The sequence below is a fragment of the Ursus americanus genome, chromosome 7 (assembly GCF_024610735.1).
Source record: "Ursus americanus isolate L20-20 chromosome 7, mUrsAme1.1.p, whole genome shotgun sequence".
NCBI classification, from domain to species: Eukaryota; Metazoa; Chordata; class Mammalia; order Carnivora; family Ursidae; genus Ursus; species Ursus americanus.
Genome location: NC_142133.1, coordinates 38,752,700 through 38,772,695, shown reverse-complemented (window position 1 = coordinate 38,772,695; position 19,996 = coordinate 38,752,700). Strand labels below are relative to the sequence as shown.

Here is a 19,996-nt window from a genome sequence, read left to right as displayed (position 1 = left end):
GTGCTCAACCTCACCAATCACGAGGGAAGCGCAAAGTAAAGCCACGATGAGATACAACCCCCGCCACACCTCCCACAAAGGCCACAAGACCGTGGATACTATTGCTGGTGAGGACGGGGCGCACCGCTGGTAGGAGTTTAAACTGTCACAACCACTTTGGGAAACGAATAGTAGCAACTTGAGCTGAATACAGACGACTTCAGTCTTGGGTATCTATCCCACGGAAATATGTAAATGTATACATCCATGTTCCAAGAGACGTAGAGCAGAATATCTTATATCGGCACGATTCTTAACAAGCCCCAAACTGCAGACAATCGAAACGGTCATCAACGGTGAGACGGATAAACCGGGGTATTTGTAAAACAGAACGGTGCGCAGTAATGAGAACGAAGGAGCTGCAGGCACTGCTACACGCACATCGATGAACCTCACATACGCAACACGGAGCCAAAAAAAGTCAGAAAACAAAGGAATACATGTATATTTGTGGTAGGATACACACTCAGTTCAGGAACAGGCCAACTGATCCATGTGGTGCGAAGTTGGAAAAGCAGTTACGTTAGGACAGGGGCCAGGACACCTATGTTAAGGGCCAGATGGCGTTTAAGGCTTTGCAGGGCGTGCAGTGTCCGTGGTGGGTACTCACCCCTGCTGACAGAGTGGAAAGGCAGCCACAGAGGACGCATGAACAAACCAGCATGGCTAAGTTCCATTAACACTTACGGACACTGAAATTTGGACTTCATCTAATTTCCATGAGTCATGAAACCTTATTCTTCTTTTGATTTTGGGGGGACCATTTAAGCACATAACGATGGTCTTCAGCTCACAGAGGAGAGCGGCTTTGGTGCGGGTCACAGTGTGTTCAGCGAGCCCGTGCAGGCGGCCGGGCGTGGGGCTGCGAGGGGCTGGAAAAGCTCTGGTTCTTGACCTAGATGTGCTTACAAAGTCCGTGCCTTTTGTGGAACTTACTGAGCGCTGCGCTTAAGGTTTGTATACCTTCCTATAGGTCTTTCAATTGAAAGAATGTGTTTTTAAAAGTATTTTAAGTTTAAAAAAAACCGGGTAGGTGTGCTTAATTTTTTGGTTAATTTATTTGTAGGCGGTTCTTCCTCCTTGAAATTCAGTAAGTTGGTCGGGATCATGATGGGTCCATTTTTCTTCGTTTTCTTTCATTTCAGAACAGTTTTCTATCCTTTGACCCTTGCCTTTTCTCAGTTTGTTCCAGGCTCTTCCCCCAGTGAATGTTGCCAGCATTCCTGCCAGTGAATTTGCATACAGGTTCCCTCCTCCTGCCTCTCTTCTGGTCCCCTTATCTCCCCACTCTGGCTAGGACCATTTCTGTTTTCCTTTCCTGTTTTGCAGTGACCTCCAAGTCCCTCTTCCTCACTGCTTTTCCTGTAACTCCGATTCCGCTTCTTCCAGCTGCTGGTGCAGCTGTGCGTGCTCTGAGCAATGGCGTGCTTCTGGAATTTAATCTGCACCTCGTGCAGCTTCTTTGTAACTTTATTCTAGCCCCTCATCTTTCACTTCCTGTTTTAAAGGGGACATTTTTTTTTCAACTTCCTTGACGGCATGTATTAGTTCAAATTTTTGTCTCTTCTAATGTAAATTTTCATTCTAAATGTTATATATTGATCCCTCTACTTTTCCCACAAAATCTGAATGGGTGGCATGTTGGATTGTTTGTTTGCTTATTAATTAATCTTTCCACGGAAAAGTTTATCTCCGGGTTTCTCCCCTTTGGTACTACATTTTCGACTGGGCAACCCTGTGCCGTGCGGTCTGTGTGTCGCGGGAGAATGCTTGGCCGCATCCCTGCCCTCTACCCGCTAGATGCCTGCCGTACTGCACCGGCTGTGACAACCAGAACTGTCCTCACACATCGCCAAGTGTCTCCTGGGAGGAAGGGCGAAGGACCCCCTAGTTGAAAGCCACTGGTCTACTCATTTGCCCCACATAGAACGGGTGGAATGTCCTGACTCCTTTCTGTTTACCTGGACACTGCTCAAATCCTTCCCTTAGATATTAAGCTAAAGAACTGGAGGGTGGAGAGGTTTCAACTATTAGTTCACAAGTTCAGCAGCCTGAAGGGGGATGGGAGGAGCCGGGGCTGGCTGTGGACTGTTACGACCAGGGAATCTGATCTTCACGCACTCTGTCAGGGCCAACACCTCTAAATACGGATGCATGTTTGTGTGTTGAGGGCTGGGTTATGCTCTGTCCTGATGCTCGGGTTTTGGTTTATTTCCTCATATGGGAGTGAGCTGGTCACTCTGATAAGTTACAACATCAAGTTAAAATAAAGCCCTGCAGATTGCAGGATTTTTGTTTGGTGGTTCAGCAAATATTTCTCTGCGCACAATGGCCTTTGTCTGGTGCGGCTGGCCCTTGGCTACAAAGCTGGCTCCTAGGATAGGGTGTCCGGGCCCTCCGGCCAACCGTCCTCGCCCTATACCTCATCCCCATCAGAAGCTGGAATAGGAAGGGAAAAGGTACCTGTCTACCTTCCCCACCTTCCAGAGAGAATGCCTTCCAGACGGGTGGTCTCCAGCCTCTCCGTCCAAGCTCCCTCTGGAGCTCTAAATGCGTCCCTCTGAGAGTCCCCTACTGGTTCTCCCCACACTGGGAGCTGTACACCCCGTATCATCTTCTATTTTAATTCAACCGATCTTAAGCTCATAGACAGCCCCTGGAATTCATGGTTTAAGATTGGGGCTGTTTCTTTTTTTTTTTTTTTTTTAAGATTTTATTTATTTATTTGACAGAGAGAGAGACAGCCAGTGAGAGAGTGAACACAAGCAGGGGGAGTGGGAGAGGAAGAAGCAGGCTCCTAGCGGAGGAGCCTAATGTGGGGCTCGATCCCACAACGCCGGGATCACGCCCTGAACCGAAGGCAGACGCCCAACCGCTGTGCCACCCAGGCGCCCCGATTGGGGCTATTTCTAAACTTCAGCAGATGAATTTTCTCTTCTGTTGTTGTTGTTCCCTTCACAGGCTTCAGGAAAGGGATCTTTTGTTATCTGCTGTTAAGTCACTCATTCTCCTAGTAGTCCCCAGGGAGTGTGTCTTCCTCCACTACAGAGGTAGTGACAGAGCAAGGGAACAATTCAACTCTCCTTGAAGAAAAATCTGTTTTATGCCTCACTTTGAGCAGCTGGAGCAGACAGAAGTGATCCCCCCCCCTCCCCAAATACATAGTAGGAAGCTCTGGGGCAGAGCTCAGGAGAGAAAAATCCAATTTTTGAGAAAATGCTCGTTATGTGGCTCTAGGTGCTTTTCTTCGCCCCGTGCACTTAATTTTATGCTCATTAAGATAGAAAAATATGCTCTGTTCTACTTCTGCACTAGGCTAGGGAGAGAATGAAATGTATCCTTTCTGCTACCAGCAAGAGATACTAGACACAAGAAACTACTCACGACTGCCTAACAGCAAGAAGGATCCTTAATTTCTAAGTGAACCTCCCATCTTCCCCCCCCCTTCTCTACACAGAGACTAAGGCACCCACACTTTCCCAGCGGGAAATATGATGGCCAGGGAAAGACATGGGAGCACAGGCCAAGGCATTTCTCCTCTTTATGACGCTGAGAGAGACGAATGATAACGGATAGAATTACTGCATAGGTGTCAAGATCATACTAAGGTTTTATGCACCAGTCCCTTCTTTTTCCAAACAATCCTATACAAATGCCTCAGTTTCCTGGTAGCATCTCAGTGGACTTCAAGCTGAGCTGCTTACGCTTATACAACTAATTGGACTCTATTTCCATGACAGTCAATCACCCACAGCTAGCTTGTTGCCTCCTGGCAGTCATAAATCCACACAGTGGGGAGGTCGATGGTTGGGCCCTACGCTGCATTAGGTATGCTAGAGGAGTTTAAAAACTAAAATCACAGGTCAGCTCCCTGTAAGTACACGGGCAGCGTGCCAGGCCTGCTGGTAGTAGACACAAATACCTTTATAACACGGGCACACTCCCTGATGACAAAGATTAAAGGGAAGGAGATCCTGCCTAAACTCACCTGACATCTTTGTGGAGTTTAAATGTGGAGACAGAATAAGGTTGACCAGTTAACCAAAAAATATGAAGCGCACTCACCAGCGTGCTCAGCACCAGTCTACTAAATGCTTTAGAGATACAACATTCAGTCCCTGTTCCTGAGGAACCCGGGATTTCACTGACAAGACTAGGGCACGTGTAAGAACAAATCGTGTGAGACGAAGAAGAATCCGGCGTTAAATCCTGACCCTTCTTCAGAACTGGGCTCTCAGCCCTCCCACCCTCCCAAACTCTGCTGGTTCTCTAGCCTTCCCCTACCTCAATTTCTTCTGAGACCCTCTACATGCTGGTGCGCTCCCCTCTCGGGCCTCTTGTCAATCTACACAGTCAGCCTGGTGGAATGACCATAACCGAAACATCGACTACCACCACTTTGCTCTAGAACCCCCACCTCGCACCCACCTGGATGCACACCTTCGGGTCCCACAGATCTCAAAGCCGGATGTCCCACCTCGCTTCCTTCCCAGGATTCTGAATCTCGGTGAATGGCACCGCTATGCACCCGGTCACCCAACCTGGAACCTCAGGAGCCAGCCGACATGCTTCTTCCTTTACTCCTACAGCCAGCAGTTAGTTCTTTTTCCTAATCTTTCTCTTATCCACCCACTTCTCTCCTCCCTCCCACTCAATGTCATTCTCTGAGCTCAGGCACCCATTATTTCTGGCCTGAAACATGTCCTAGCTTGCAAACTGGTTTCTCTGCCTTCAGTACCGTCTCTGTTTGCCCTGAAGCTCCCCTCTCTGGCCACTCCCAACCTTTCATCCAATACACCAGTCACACCAGAACTACTTGCATTTCCCCATGTTTTCTCACCTCCGCGTCTTCATGTGGTGTTTCGTGTATTTTTCATCTCCATAATCTCCGTCCAATAACCTGGAACACTCTATCTTCTTCCTATTAATCCATTAAACTTCTCACCTCAAACATCACTTCCTCCAGGAACTTCTTTCTGATATACCCTCCCCAGAGTCAGATTCCCCACCTTTATGCTGGGATCCAAATATTCCACTGTCTAAAAAAAAATACTTATTTATTTTTAATTTTTATTAAACATTTTATTTATTTGAGAGAGTGGGTACACATGCACAAAGAGGTGGGGAGGGGCAGAGGCAGAAGCAGGCCCCTCGCTGAACAAGGAGCCTGCTGTGGGATTTGATCCCAGGACCCTGAAGGCAGATGCTTAACCCACTGAGCCACCCAGGCATCCCTCAAAACTATCTTCTAACACTTATCGGAGTTGACATGACAGTTAAGCATCTTCAGGTTCGATCCCAGGACTCTGGGATCATGACCTGAGCCGAAGGCAGTTGTTTCACGGACTGAGCCACCCAGGCGCCCCTAAAAAAATATTTAAACATAGTAAGTTCCTCTTCATCTCAAACTGAACGAGAGGCAGGGGTGGGGAAGCTACCTTCTCATAAAAACTACAGGAAATAGACTTTCCATGATTGTAAACAGAGTTAGGTCTCTGTGTTCCCCATTCAGAACTGTGGTCCGGACTGAAGTTACCCAGTGGACACTGCTACCAGCCACGCTTGCCGGACAATGCCTCTCTCTCACCCGGACTTTCACCATGCTCTAGGCGAAAGGACATGTTTTTTCTTGTATTGGCCTCTGGCTACTTCTTTAAGGCAGATGATCCACTGGATAAAAATATGTCATTCCTATGAAGGTGCCTCCTAAAATCTGTCTCCTAATCTGCTTTTCCTTTGGTTTAATGTCTACAGCTGCCTGTGGAATGCTCCTCAGAGACACGGGGACAAGACTCAAAAGTTAACACAAATCTGTTTCCTTAACTTAAAGGATGAGCATGGGACGCCGGGGTGGCTCAGTCGGTTAAGCGGCTGCCTTTGGCTCAGGTCATGATCCCAGGGTCCTGGGATCAAGCCCGCATCTGTCTCCCTGCTCAGCGGAGAGCCTGCCTCTCCCTCTGCCTGCCGCTCCCCCTGCTTGTAGTCTCTCTCTCTGACAAATAAATAAAAAATAAAATAAAATAAAAGGATGAGCAGATGACCTCCAAGAATGCTTTCCCACTAAAAAGTCATCTGAACTCATTCTCTGTCCTAAAGTGGCTCATCCTGTGAATCTCCCCATTTCTAGGAGTAGATAAAATATGTGGAGGGTCTGGTCATTGCAGCTCACTGTCCTGTCTCTGACAACGGTATTACAGATGCTTAAGAGGATCTCTAATGTGTGCTGCAAATTATTAGACATATGTCAATACTCTTTCTCCAATAATACAATATAAAACTTCAACTTGTGTTAAGTTTTCCCAAACCCGTACATACTACCTTTTGGAGAGAGGCATTTCCTCTCACTTCTTCTAAATTTTTTTTCTTTGAAGCTTCAAGAAGCTGCCTTTAATTCCAGTATTTCAAGATTTGGAGAATAAGTCCACATGAATGCCACCCATATCTTCAGAAACTCATAGTCTTTATACAAGGGGAAAACGGTGCTCTTGGTGTATGGGTTTTTTGGTTCCTTGGTGAAACCCATATCGGCCAAAATTGTCGATTTGGCAAAAGTCACCGTATTGAATATTAAGCTTCTTTTGCTATGCTATAAAACCTTTTTATGCTTTTATAAAGTTGTTTATTATTAGTGCATATGGCAACTCCAAATCTCATGGTCACTGCTATGGAAAATTCTTCCTTAAACTGACCTGCAATCTGCACCGCTCTAACCTACCATGTTGAGAGGATGAGTTTCTGGAACATGACACGGTTCCCATCTAACATTAATCCCAGAATGAACAGCCTTTACTCCTAACCCTTGTCCTGAGCCTGAGTTCACAGAGACAAAGTCTGCCATGCTGACTGATGGAAGCCAACTGTCCAGAGGGGGGATCTCCAGAGGCTTCTGGAAAACAGGACAGCTCTCCCTAACATGAACCCCAGCACCTCAAGAAGCTGTTTCCAAGTGAATCCCTTCTTCCTTGGCCCTCTTCACTCTTAATACCACTGCTGTACTTGGGACTCATTTCTAAACAATTTCAACCACAGCACGGGGTGCCGGTTAAGAGTCCAAGTGCCTAGATTCAAACCTCACTTGTTCCGTGTGCTGGACGTATGACCTGGGCAGGCTACTCAACCTAAGTTTGCTTCCTTCATCATTAAGATGGAACTACTGACAGCACTCCCCTCGTATAGATGTTATGAGGATTAAATGAGGTGGTAACTGTAGAGTACTTGGCACAGTGCCTGGGACAGACTAAGTGTTTCATAAATATTATTTTTACCACTATTACAATTCTTCTTCTTTCTTTTTCTCAATAGCTCCCTAACCAGTCTTCTGTGGCAAGGTCATCACCCTTCACCGATCTGTCTTCTAGGCTACTTCCAGAATACACTTTCAAAACATTTCTTGATTATAAAATACATATTTCATTACAGAAAGTTCAGAAAACATGTAAGGGAAAAGTCACCACTTACCACAGAGACAACCACTATTGACATATTTCCCTCCAGTCTTTTCCTTTCCTTCCTTCGCTCCACTCCCCCCCATTCTTCCCTTCCTTTCCTTCCTTCCTGTCCCTACCTTCCTTCCCTCTCCTCTCCCCCCTTTCTTCCTTCCCTTTTCCCACCTTTCCTTCCCTTCCTTCCTTTCCTTTTTTAACATAGCTGAGACTATCATTTACTTGCTGCCTGTGTCTACTGTCTCCCACTAAGCACGTCCCCATAAGTTAACACTTAACCACGCGAGGTAGGTTCGGTTGGAATTCTCTGTTCAGGACCGGACACAGAGAAAACAAACTGGAACAATGAAGGATTGGGCGTGGTGGGTCCTGCCCACCGCCCTGCCCTTCCCTGGCTGAGGGGCAGGGTGGCCAGCATGGCTGCTGCCGGGTTTGTGCGACGCTGACATTCTCCTGCCTGCTCCTCTGCTCGCTAGCTTCGAGCTGAGACTTGTCCTCTCCGGTGGAACGCAGAACGCTGAGGGTTCGGGGGCACCCCGTGCTGCTGGCCTTACATCCCGCCAGTGGGCTCCTGCTGCCCCGAGGACGGTGCTCACACGTTCTTGGGGCTGCAGTGGTTGCTTTCTCGCCTCTCCCCATCTGGACTCACTGCCTGTTTCAAAACCCAGCTTGGAACAAGAGTTCCCAAGAGAATACACTACCCTTGGTAATGACAACCAAGCCTGGGGGTTCAGAGCACTCTTACGGTCTGGCCACATCCATGTGACCGCTCCAGCACCTGGCTGACCCCTGTTGAAGGGGCAACTGAGTATCTCATGGTTTCAGTTGTCACTTAGAGCACAGGACAAAGTCCTTCAGAGATGAACCATGTCTCCTAATTTTTATCCTTTACAGTAGTTAATACAGAGCTAGTAATCAATAAATTATTGATGAATAAAGTAATAGCCAACACTTTCTTCCTTTTTAATATGTATGTTTTTACTTCTTCCTCTTGCCTTACTGCACGCAATCCGCTTCGGGACTGCTGACACTCAGACTGCTTACTATGTGCCGGATGCAATGCTAAGCGCTGTAGACATACTAGCTAATTCAACCCTTCCAACAGCCCTGTGAGGGGATGTTATTATCATTGGAGACATGAGGAAGTGACAGAAATAGAATTCAAATTTTAAAAACTAGTTTGATCAAACATCACATCCAAATAATTGAATTCAACAACTAAACTATTTAGTAAGGACCAGCTATGGCCTAAGCACTACGCAAGGTTATGCCTTACACTGCAGGGGGAGAAATACCTGACAACGTATAAACACAAGGCAGATGGGACAGATACACAGCAATGCAAGGAGAGAAAAGGGCAAAGGGAAGGGCCCAATTCCTATGATCGGAACAAGCTCTCCAAAACGCTGAGAAATAAGGAGGCCCTCAAAGTCACCTTATTATGAAGATCCACGAAGGCACAGGATTAGCCCTCGAAGGGAACCACAATCCCAGAACATGTCTGGGACCCCGCATTTCTGTTCATCCCCAGACGGAAACGCTGGGGCCAACGTTTCCTTGTTCCCCAGAGGATTCCTGGTCTGCAGTACAGGAGTCTGGGGTAGCTGGAGTGGGCAGGACAGCCCAGCTCCTCCTTACTGACAAGGACACAGCACCCCAACGCATCACACAATTGACCCGATACTAATAACAAGTAGAGAATACAGCCTTTTTGTGACACCTGATTTGTGTACCCTAAAATCACAAGAATTTCAACATGCTCCTCACTGGCATCAATGTGCTTTTTGGGCAACACGTGAAATGCATCTTTTATGGAACAGATCATACACAGCAGAGCCGCAGCCCTAGAGGAGCCCGGGGGCTTCCCAGTGCACCAGTGACCTCCCAAGACGCCCCCAGGAGCAGTCCTCGCAGCCTCGGCCCTGATGATTTACGGGAAGGCAAGGCTCGTCAGCACTCTTACCCACACCACAGCCTCAGCCACGGCCTGGATGCCCACTGTGTCCGAACCCACAACTCAGAGCTCCGGGCTCTCAGCCTGTTCTCGGGTACCAGCACCACTCCGGGCTGCCCTTACTCCACATACCCTCCCCCCGAGAGGCTCTCCGCCCGCCTACTCGCTCAGTCAAGGCCCGTGTTCCTTCTTGCCCTGATCATGACACCTTTCTTACAGGTTTCCCCACCACAAGCCAGAAGAGTCTTTCAAAGCACAAGGTGACAGATCATGACTTGCTTTACAACCCTCAGAAGCTCACTTATACCTACGAGATCAAGTCAAACTCCTGATCTCAGCTTGTTGGGCCAATTAAGATCTGGCCCCCGCCTGCCTCTCAGGCCACCTTCGGTTCATAGCCACACGTACTCCGCCCCTTCTGTTCCCCCAAGACCAAGAGCAGTCCAAATAAGCCCCACCTTCTCACAGCCACCCAGCTCAGGCCTCAGCACAAGTACCATCTCCCGCAGAAAGGCCTCCATGATGCCTTCGCCTCCATCTGCACGGCAAAGCCCCCGTGCCCACCTCCACCGACGTGCTACAGACCACAGGGCATCACTATCTGCTTCCTTCAAGGTCTCTTCCACTAGCTTATGAGCGCTTTCCGGTGTCCCCAGGCCCCAGCGGGGTGGCCGGCACACATAAATGTTTGCCAGACAAGAGACGGAGCCTAGACACTCAAGCCCGCCAGGCCTCTCCTTTCCCCGACACCCAGGCAGACTTACCGACACAGTCGCAGGTGGGGAACTCGGCCTGGGCTCTCTTTGCAGGTGTGTCCAGCAGACTCTTGGTGGGTGTGTCCAGGTACTTCAGAGGTGACTCCAGGAAGCCACTGAGGGTGGGTGTGAGGGGGTTCTCGGCCTTGGTGGGTGTGGCCTCCTGGCCTCCCTCCTCCGAATGGAAGCAGGTGGTTGAGAGCACAGTCACAGCCCCCGAAGACTCAATCTTGATTTGCTTGGGGGAGCGGGTAGAAAAAGGGCTCTCGGGGGCTGGGAGACATGTTGGCTGGTTCTCGGGGTCCTGAATGGGCACAGACGGGGGGCCAGGAAGCCCAAAGCTATCCCCAAATTCAGCTTCAAACTGCCGGATGAGCTCTTCCAGCTTGTCATCGGCAGGGGGAAGAGGGCCGGCGGAGCCCGGCTGCAGGGTCGCCATGGGGCTAGGGGATCTCATTTCCTGAGTAGGGGGCAGCAGGCTGTCCCCGGAGGGACTAGGTGCAAATAGCGCAAGAGAAGGTTCTGGGGGCGGGGGGACAGCAGAGCCCTGTGGAGCGGGGACAGGGGCAGGTGGAGGCGCCTGCGCATCCTCGGAGGCCGGGGACCTCAGCCCTTCCAGGACAATCTGCCGCAGAGGCAGGAAGAGCGGCTGCGATTCCCGTGGCCTGGACTTCTTGATCTGAATGGGCTTCCGGATGCTGGGCTTGATCCCGGGGGCGGTCTTCTCGATTCCCGCCGGACCTCCAGCTGGCGCCAGGGGCTTCTTCTTCTTCTCCTTGGGAGGTCTGTCCGGAGGCCGTGGGGCAGGTGAGCTTGGTGGGGCCCACCAGCCCGGCGCAGGAGGCTCCGTGGGAGGAGGGAAGGGGGCGTTGTGGGCCTGGTCCAGGAAGAGACTGCGCTTATGGTGAAGGTGCTGCTGCAGGGCGGTCTGGGCCTTCTGGTGGGCGTCGGGCTCTGCGGATGGTGCGGGAGCCTCCCTCTGGAGCATGGGGGATGGGGACGGGGCTGGGGAGGAAGAGGGCGCCTCCACCTTGACCTTGGGCTTGGTGGGCAGGGCCTCCGGCCGCTTGAATACTGACTGGATGTAATCACTGGCGCTGCCCAGCAACTGCTCCAGTTCAGCCATGGGGTCAGGGCTCGGGCGGGGCATGGGCCAAGAGCTCCGCGGAGTTGCTGGTGGGGTGTCGGTGCCCCAGGCTTCGGGAAACTCTGTTCTAGGAGTTGCTGGAGGGAAGGCAGGGCTGTCAGGAGCAAAGGATGCGTGCTCTTCGGCAGGGACCACAGGCCACGAGGGGGCCCGGAGGTAGGACTGGGGAGACCGGAAAGCGGCAGGAGGGGACAAGGCCTCAGGGAGGGGGCAAGAATCCTGGGAGGTGGAGTGGGAAGGCTGAGGGAGGGCAGAGGAGAGCTGTGTGAGGGCCTCGATGGCGATGGCCGTCTGCAGGCTGATGTTCTTTTCCTTGGCGATGCTCAGGGCACTCTGGGACAGGGGCAGGCCCTCTGCGGGAGGTATCTGGGGGACCTCAGAGCTGAGGACTGGCCTGGTGCTTGGCGCTGGGAGGCCAGCCTCAGCAGAAGGCAGAGTCCCTGGGAGCCTGGGCCGCTCCTCCCCGCCGTCCACGACCACAGACTTGATCTTCCCCTCCAGCCACTCGAGGTAGTCAGGGCACTCCGGGCCATCGCAGTTGCAGCTGGGCGGCTTCATGCCATGCCGAGCGAGGGCCAGGGCCGTCTGCAGCGTGTCCAGGTCTTCGCTGCCCGCAGAGCAGCCCTCGGGCCCTGACCGGGCTCCCCTGCTGTTGTTCCCAGCCTCGCGACTCATCTCACGGTTGAAGGTTTCATAGAGCCGGGTGCTAAGGGCCCCATAAGAGGACACAGCTTCGGCCACAGCCGAAAAGGCCACCAGATCGTGGGCATCTTCCAGGCGAGCAGTGTGAGCTGGGCCCGGGGCAGCGTCCCAGTCGGGCTTCTGGTCTACTCGCCAAGGACCCCCAGCCCCCAGCAGACTGGGTCCGGCGGGTTCTCTAGCACCATTGACCGGCGCCCCTGAGGCGCTTAGCTGCCGTGAGTCCCCATGGTACACTGGCCCTGAGTCCATCGGACCTGCAACAGGTCCATCCACTGGGCTGAGCTCTGAGCCTGTCTGAAGAAAGAAAGAGAGAAAAAAAGGAAAAAGATGAGCCATAATTTTAGAAAAGCATTGCCCTGTTTCCCACCACTCAGATGCATACCTAAACCCTGCTTTTCTTGCAAACCTGTCCCTGACCCAGCTTGAACCAGAACTCACCTTCACGTCTCCTTGTCCAGCTGGCTGCACCAACAGAAATGGAAGGCAGATCTTTAAGGGGTCCTAATCCAGAATTCTGAATGCTGCTCAAATCTTTTTAGAGCCTAAGATCGATCATAGGGACGAGGCTCCCCAGACACCAAGCATTTATTAAGGACTCACAAAAAGATCTTTAACTTGAAATGACCAAAGTGACACCAGGACCATGCTGATTTCAGTGTTTGTTGACAGAAAGCTAACCAAACACCCCAAGAAGCAATATACCATGTGTGCAGTGTGTGTGTGTGTACAGGGAGGGGGCGAGCAGCTCTGAGGAACAAATGCAGCCTGGACCAGAGGTCAGCCAGAGCTTTTCAGTGGGAAGGAACCCACAGTTTTTTTTCTCTGCCTGTTACTGCCCTCACTTAAGCCCTGGTCGAGCTCCGAGAGCTGGTGAAGAGATGACATTCTCACTCCCAGCCCCAGCCAGGCCGGAGGGAAACACTGATGATCGGACCCCACGTGCATTCAGCCCCATGTTGAGCCAGTCACGCCAGTGACAAGCAAGCTGCTAGTTGGACCAAGGTCCAGGTCTCTTCCCAAGCCCAAGAACCACCACGATACGCCTGATGTCCAGCAAAGCACACAGACGGCGGAGGGCATAAAAAGAAGGAGCCGGGGGCCCAGCCCAGCAAGTTAAAAGCTAATACGAAGATGTGAAACTCAGTTTGCAGAATTCATCCCTCTAGAAAGGAAAGCTCTTCCTTACGGTAGAATGCCAACAAAAAAATATAGAAGGGACAATCGACTTGGAAAGTCATCAGTGGATGCTACAACTAGCAGGTGAAACTTGATGGGGCACAGGGTGTAGACATGGTTTCAAAGTATCTCCTCAAAAATTACTGGGTTACAACAGTAAAGAGAAATCTGGCAGACACCACCTTAACCGATTGATCAGAGTTCTCATCGTCACCAACATTGCGACAAACCAACATCATGAGACTCCTGATACGATACACTGAGCAGGATATCACATCACTCCCACAGACCTTCAGCCAAAATGTACAACCCAAAACTAATTATGAGGAAACATCAGATAAACCCAAACTGGAGGGCATGCTAGAAAGCACCTGGATTGTTGTCTTCAAAAGAAGACAAGAAAGACAAACATCTCTGCAAACATCTTCAGCTTACCGAAGAGACGAGACAGAGAAATGTGTGCTCATGGGTTAGATCACGGACCGGGGAAAACAGCTGGAAGCTACACCACTGGGACGTTTGATGCAATTTGAATATGGACGCGGATAAGATCACACTGTGTCAATCTCAGTCTTCTTGGCTTGGATCATTTTACTCTGATTATGTAAAAGAATGTCTTTGTCCTTAGGACACACACACACACACACACACACACACACACACACAGTGAAGTATTCAGGGTAAAGGAACATAGTATCTCTAACTTAATCTCAAGTGGTTCAGAAAATATGATATGCATATAAAAATACACGCACACAGAGAAAATGATAACGCATATAAAGCAAAATGTGAACAATTTTAGTATGTGGGAGTCCCAGGTACTCTTTTTGCAACTTTTCTATAGGTCGTAACATAAAGTGGATTAAACAGATGGTTAAATTGATACTAGTCCCCAGACTGTGAAAGGTGGCCCTCATGCATGGGCTCCAAAGCAGTGGTGGGAAGGTGGGATTTGGGAACAGCCCCGTGGGAGGTAAGCAGAGACCCCAGCCTAGGGTACCCACCTCATCTTCATCGCTGCCAATTCTGGTCACAAAGGACCCTCGTGCTTTTCTAACATGCTTTTCCGAGCTTTGCACATGAAGTGCTCACTGCCTGGGATGCCCTTCCCAGCCTCTGTGGGGCCACCTTGGCTTATCCTTCAAGTACCGGCTCACTGGCACCTCCTCCCTGACCTGGCTGGCAGACTGCTCTGTGGCTCCTGACCCTGGGCTCCGCAGCTCCTTGTACCTGCCTCGGTAGCACTTTTCACAGGCCCCTGCTGCCATTCAAGCAGCTGCCTCCCCCACAGCCTGGGAGCTCCTTTAAGACAAGGTCCGCATCTTAACCACTTCTGTCTCCTGCCCACAGCTGCTGCACGAACACTCTCTCAGCCCGGAGAAAGGCCTCCCACCCCCACCAACCGCAGACGCCGCCGCCTTTCCCCGACCATCTCTCCAAACGTGGAGCTAGGAACAAAACCTTCCCTCTAGGAGTGTGGTTGATCACCCAGCCGTCCCTCCCTTCCTTCCTTCTCAGAAACCTGAACTACTGTGACAGCAAAGGTGACGAAGTCTGAAGCGGCCAAACTTTACATGCTTATGTGTAAAAGACAGAAGGAGCATGCATGGCCCCGAGGAAACATGAGGGAGTAGTGTGGTTTTACAAAAACAGTGTCAGGAAGACTAATGCTGCGGGAGCTGAGGCTTCCCCAAAATGGTCAAGACAACTAAAAGGATTTAAAAAGTTATTTTTGGTTTGTGAACAAGAACAAGGGCTAGGCTAGCGCTTGTGCCGCTGAATTCCCTGGGAAAGAAAATGCTCTTTAGACCAAAAAGAGAAGAAGGGAAGAGTGGACACAGAAATGAGGGAAGTGAAGCCAGGAAGGGTGGGGGGATTTTAAGAAATGCTAAATTCCAGTTTCTTGGCCAGGGGAGCCTACTGATGCATTCCTCACCACATGCTGGGGATGCTGGAAGAAACACGCCATCAGGAGAAGGTACCACCAGCAAGAAAAGAGCAAGCATCATTCCTGACTCCGGTGCACCGAGCGAGACCGGCCCCAGTAAGATTCCTGAGAGGGTAACTAAGGCAGCCACCAGGAGCCAGGTTCAACAGAGGCCATCAGCCCATTAACATCCAACTAACCTGACTGTTCTGTGTCCCACGGTCGTCGGGCCGGGAGACAGGGAGACGTCCTGTCTGACAGATCACATACTCAAGGGCTGCAGGTCAAATCAGCCACAGATCTGCTCTGTTTGGCCTACACGGTGTTAGGTTCTTGTTTGTCTTGCCAATATTAAAAAATCAAATTTTACATGAAACGCACACTTGAAGGTCCACACTTCTACCTGGCAGACGAGCCGTGGCTACCGCTCCAGCCTGCCCCAGCCTTGCCATTTCACGCTGCTTTCTTGACACCAAGACGAGGGGTCAGAGAGTACTTATTAATCGCCTGAATTAGTTATCCCTTCATTCATTTGTGTTACCTGTCAAGCCCTTGTAGGCATTTGCATTTGCGACTTGGGCTACAGATGTTGAAGCTTCCTAAGGCCTGCCATGATCCCTTTGAGGGCCAGCAGTAGAGAATTACGGCCAGACAGGCTGGCTCGCCACTGGCAGAATGACCATATTCAAACTCAAGTGGTGTAGCAACCCGGGGTGGGGGAAGGGAGGAGGTCTTTAGTGGTCTGCCATAGGGCTCTGTTCTCAGAACGGTCCTGTTCAACATATTTACCAACAATGATAGAGAAGGCACACTGATTAAATAGGCAGATGTTGAAAATAAGAGGGATAAAGCCATGTTGAGTGACAGGACCAGGTGCCAAAAGGTCAACGACTGGAGATAAAAAAACTAACAGGATAAATAGGGTCTTATACTTAGTCCCCAAACCACATATGTGCAAGTCAAAGGTGGAAGTGGTGCCCGTAAAAATGTCTGAGGGATCAAGAGAGGTGAAAGACCAGCTGATGTTACACGAAATATGAAGACCTGGCCGCTTCAAAGAGTCCCATAACCCAGGGTTTTTTCCAACTTCTTTACTACAATCTACAGTAAGAAATACATCTTACAACATGACAAGTTAGCAAAATACTATTTGACCTTACTAGATACACAAATCCCTCCCTCCCTCAACGTTTTTGTAAGTTGCAACTTTCTAAGTGGATCTCATAGTCCGCTAACGGGTCCCAAGCCATAGCTGGACACACACAGCCACCACCTGACCGGAACAGGACCCATCGCACAGGCAGTGACGGCCCCTCTCTGCCCAGACAGTCCCTGCCTGAACCTGGGCTTCCCTTGGGGCTGCCCCTGAGGGGACACAGAGCAAGCAACACAGTGCAAAACAATAGAGGAACAGGTCCCTTTAGGTTCTGAAGAAGACAAAACTCGTGAAAAGTCTACACATCTGAAGTCTGTCAGTCTGGGGCAGAATTAGACTCGTCTTCGCATGACTCCAAAGGATGGAATTAAGAAAATGGGTAAAGCTTTAGAGAGGTGTATGTAGGCTCCATTTAGGGAAGACTTTTAATACTTAGACATGCTAATGTACTGACCCTTGTCTCCCTAACAAGCAGGAGGCAGCAAGTTCTTATTAATGGAGACTTTGAAAAAGGAAAGGCAGTTATCAGGTGATTACTGGCAATGTTAGAGGATGAAGGCTAGATGAGGGAGGCCCTTTCAAAACCTCAGTTCAGAGATACGGCCCAGCTCTAAACGCTCCATGCTGTCTCCCTTAATCCTCACTCCCCTCTGGGCTCCAGCAAATGCCACTCCAAGGATGTTCCCCAATGTTTGCTTTTTGTCTGGACCTCTCATCTGACCTCCTGCTAGCTCCAACCCCTGGGACATGTTACAAGCCCACTGAGAAGCAGCTTGTGTCAAAAAGAACTCCCACCTGCAACAGCCCCTTTTCCAGTTTCCTATTCTGGACAGCGTTCTTACACTCGCCAGTGCTCCTGACCCCAGCATCACCCGCGTTCTTCCAATGCACCTGATCACCAGACCCGAACACAGGACCCCAAACAATTCTAAACGAGAACACGTCTCTGTTCTACCTCCTCCCTCTCCATGCCTGCACTTTCTAATTGTCAATCTGCCAGTGGCTCCTTTAAGCAACTCTATGTGCCCCCAGCCCCACCCCACCCACTATCTCTATGATGTCTCACCTTCCCTCAGGGCTCCCGGCCCAACTTCCTTACTCCTCCTCGCATTCCACCCTTGCTCAACCTCCAGAATTTAAGAATGCCATCTGTACGCACAACGTGCTTAGCGCGCATGGCAGAGTATTTTCCAAAATAGCCACGACACCCCTCCATCCCACATGTACTTCTCCCATGGGGAGGTGGGGTCCATGCTCCCTCCTCTTGAATCTGGCTGTTCTGACAGTGGCAGGAGTGACACTACCTGCTTTCGAAGCTGGACTGCAAAAGGCAACACAGCTTCTGCCTGGTCCGCCTGGGACGCGCACTCCTGGGGCTCAGCCACCCTGCCGTGAGGAAGCCCAGACCACATACAAAAGTCACATGCGGGTGTCTGAGCTGACGTTCCCAGCGGAACTCCCAGCCAACAGCTGCCTTCACCTGCCGAATGTGTGCGTGAAGGAGCCCTTCCACGATTCAAGCCCAGCGGTCGAGTTACCTCCAGGTTTTGAGACTCCCCAGCTGAGGCCCCAAACACAAGCTTCCCATGCAGGGTCCTTCCTGACTTCTGAATCCAAAGGCTCCGTGAGCATAATAAAATGACTGCTTTATGCCACCAAATTGTGGGGTAACATAAAGACCAGACTCTATCTAAGAAACATCAAAATGTTAATAAGTGAAGAGAGACTATAAACAAATGCCTTAAAGCCTATCAGTGCTGTGAAAGCAGTCTACACCGGGGCATAGGGTGAGGGTCATTTCTGTCTGGGCAGGTGGGCATATGTGTCAAGAAAGGTCTCACTTTGGGGCGCCTGGCTGGCTCAGTCAGTAGAATGTGGGACTCTTCATCTCGGGAGTTCGAGTCCCATGTCGGGCATAGTTTACTTTAAAAAAAAATCTCACTTCAAAGTAACCTTGGGGATGAGGCTTGAAAGACGGGCAGGTATTTGGGAGGGGGGAGGGGTGGAGGAATTCCAGATTGAGGGAGGAGCACACAATCCAGAGAAGGCCTGGGGGCCCAGGGAAAGATAGGCTGTGGAGCCCTGCTTGAGTACAAAGTATGGGGAGGACAGGTGTGTGGCTCACGGCATGAACAAAACAGAGCAGACTGACCTTTTAGGAGGGGCAGTCAGGTGTCGCTGTAGAATTCAGACTGCAGACTACAAGGCTGGCGGGCTACAGGCCAGTTAGGAGCCTAACGTCCAAACCAGTGATAAGGGCCCGAACTAAGGCCACAGCAGAGAGATGAGAATGAGCCATGCTTATGGAAGCCGATGATTAAACGTAGGGGCTGAGACAAGAAACGGAATCAACCGCCTCCTGATAAAGTCCTGCTTCACCACGCCTGCTGACACAGGGTCTGAGCCAGATCCTACAGTCACCACACACACAGCCCCCTTCTGGTGGGGGGTCGTTTCCTGGGAGTGTGACCCCCTGCACCGTCCGCTCCTACACGAAAGCTTCCGTCACTCCTTCAGGACCTAGCAGAGAGCACTCGGTCTATGTTCAAATCTGCTGCTTCTTCCTCCCAGGACCTGGCTGGTACCCGCCTCTGCAGCCCTGTACCTTGAGAGGCGGGCCTGCGACATTCTGGCACACTCCGCTTCGGCCCCGTGACAAAGCATGCGCGGTAGAGGTCGGCAAAGCCGCCCGAGGCAACAGGAAGACCCCTGCCATACCTGACTGTGGAACCTGACAACTGATCTTGGAAGAGCCTACCCCTGATCCACCCTCCATGCAAAGGCCCCCCAAAAGTGAGGCCCTTTTTATAGCCGCTTTCCAGGTACAAAACCGCACCTTGCCCTCACCAACCCCAGGCATGATTCTCACCCTGAGGGGACTCCAGGTCTTCCTGGGAGGGTCCAGGAACCTCTACTGGGATTGGTCCCTGCTCAGGACTCCCACGGTCCCACCCATCTCTTCTACAGCCAGCTCCCTTCTGCTCCCAATGCCCCAAAGCTGGTCCCCGAGACATCTGCAGGTATTCAACAACAGCAGCCCACCCTCCCCACCTGAGGGGCTCCAGAGAAGTGTGGAACTCCACTGCCAAACATCTCATTTTGTCTATGACACAGGGAGCAGGGCAGAAAAGACACTAGATTTTCCCAGTCCTTCCTGCCTCAGAGTATCAGCACACTGAAACCAAATCAGCAATCCCCCATCAAAGGGAAACAGAAGGAAGGAGGTTAAAGCCGACTATCTTGAGAGATCAAAGTCCTCGCTGGCCACACCATCTTAGGGCCTCTAGGAAACGGGAAGTCAGAAGAGGCACAGAGTCCAGGGGGCTGTTCTGCGGACCGGCAGCACTTAGGCCCCGTGTTGGAAGAAACGTGTCTGGGAAGGTATTTCCAGCCAGGATGGATGAGGTGCAGTCAACCTCCACTGAAGACCAGTGGCTGGGAGGCAGGGCTGGTCTACGGTGCATCCTGGGCAGTGTCATCTCCAAGAATGAGTTCTCCTGGGATTCCAAGAGAGCAGAGGCTGCTCCCCACCCAGCAGGCCAGTAGGTCCCGCCCAGCGCTGCGCCGGCAGCTCAGCTCCTCTGCTCTCCAGCAGCTGTTCAAGGGGTTGGACCTCCCAGCTCTGCCCTCCCCCCAGTCCTAGAGGTCAGCAGCCGGGTCCTTCCTCCCCTCCCCCTCCCCTAACTAATGCCCCCCCA

At 51.0% G+C, this 19,996-nt stretch overlaps 1 protein-coding gene across 3 annotated transcripts in view; it reads right to left on the bottom strand.

Moving 5' to 3' along the window:
* The window catches only part of TET3 (tet methylcytosine dioxygenase 3), a 99,838-nt gene that overhangs the window by 36,704 nt on the left and 43,138 nt on the right, over positions 1-19,996 (bottom strand). For all 3 annotated transcript variants that reach the window (XM_045788305.2, XM_045788307.2, XM_045788308.2), the window contains one exon: positions 10,200-12,333. In XM_045788305.2, the coding sequence (XP_045644261.2) occupies positions 10,200-12,333 (2,134 nt within the window). The remainder of the gene's footprint in view (positions 1-10,199; positions 12,334-19,996) is intronic.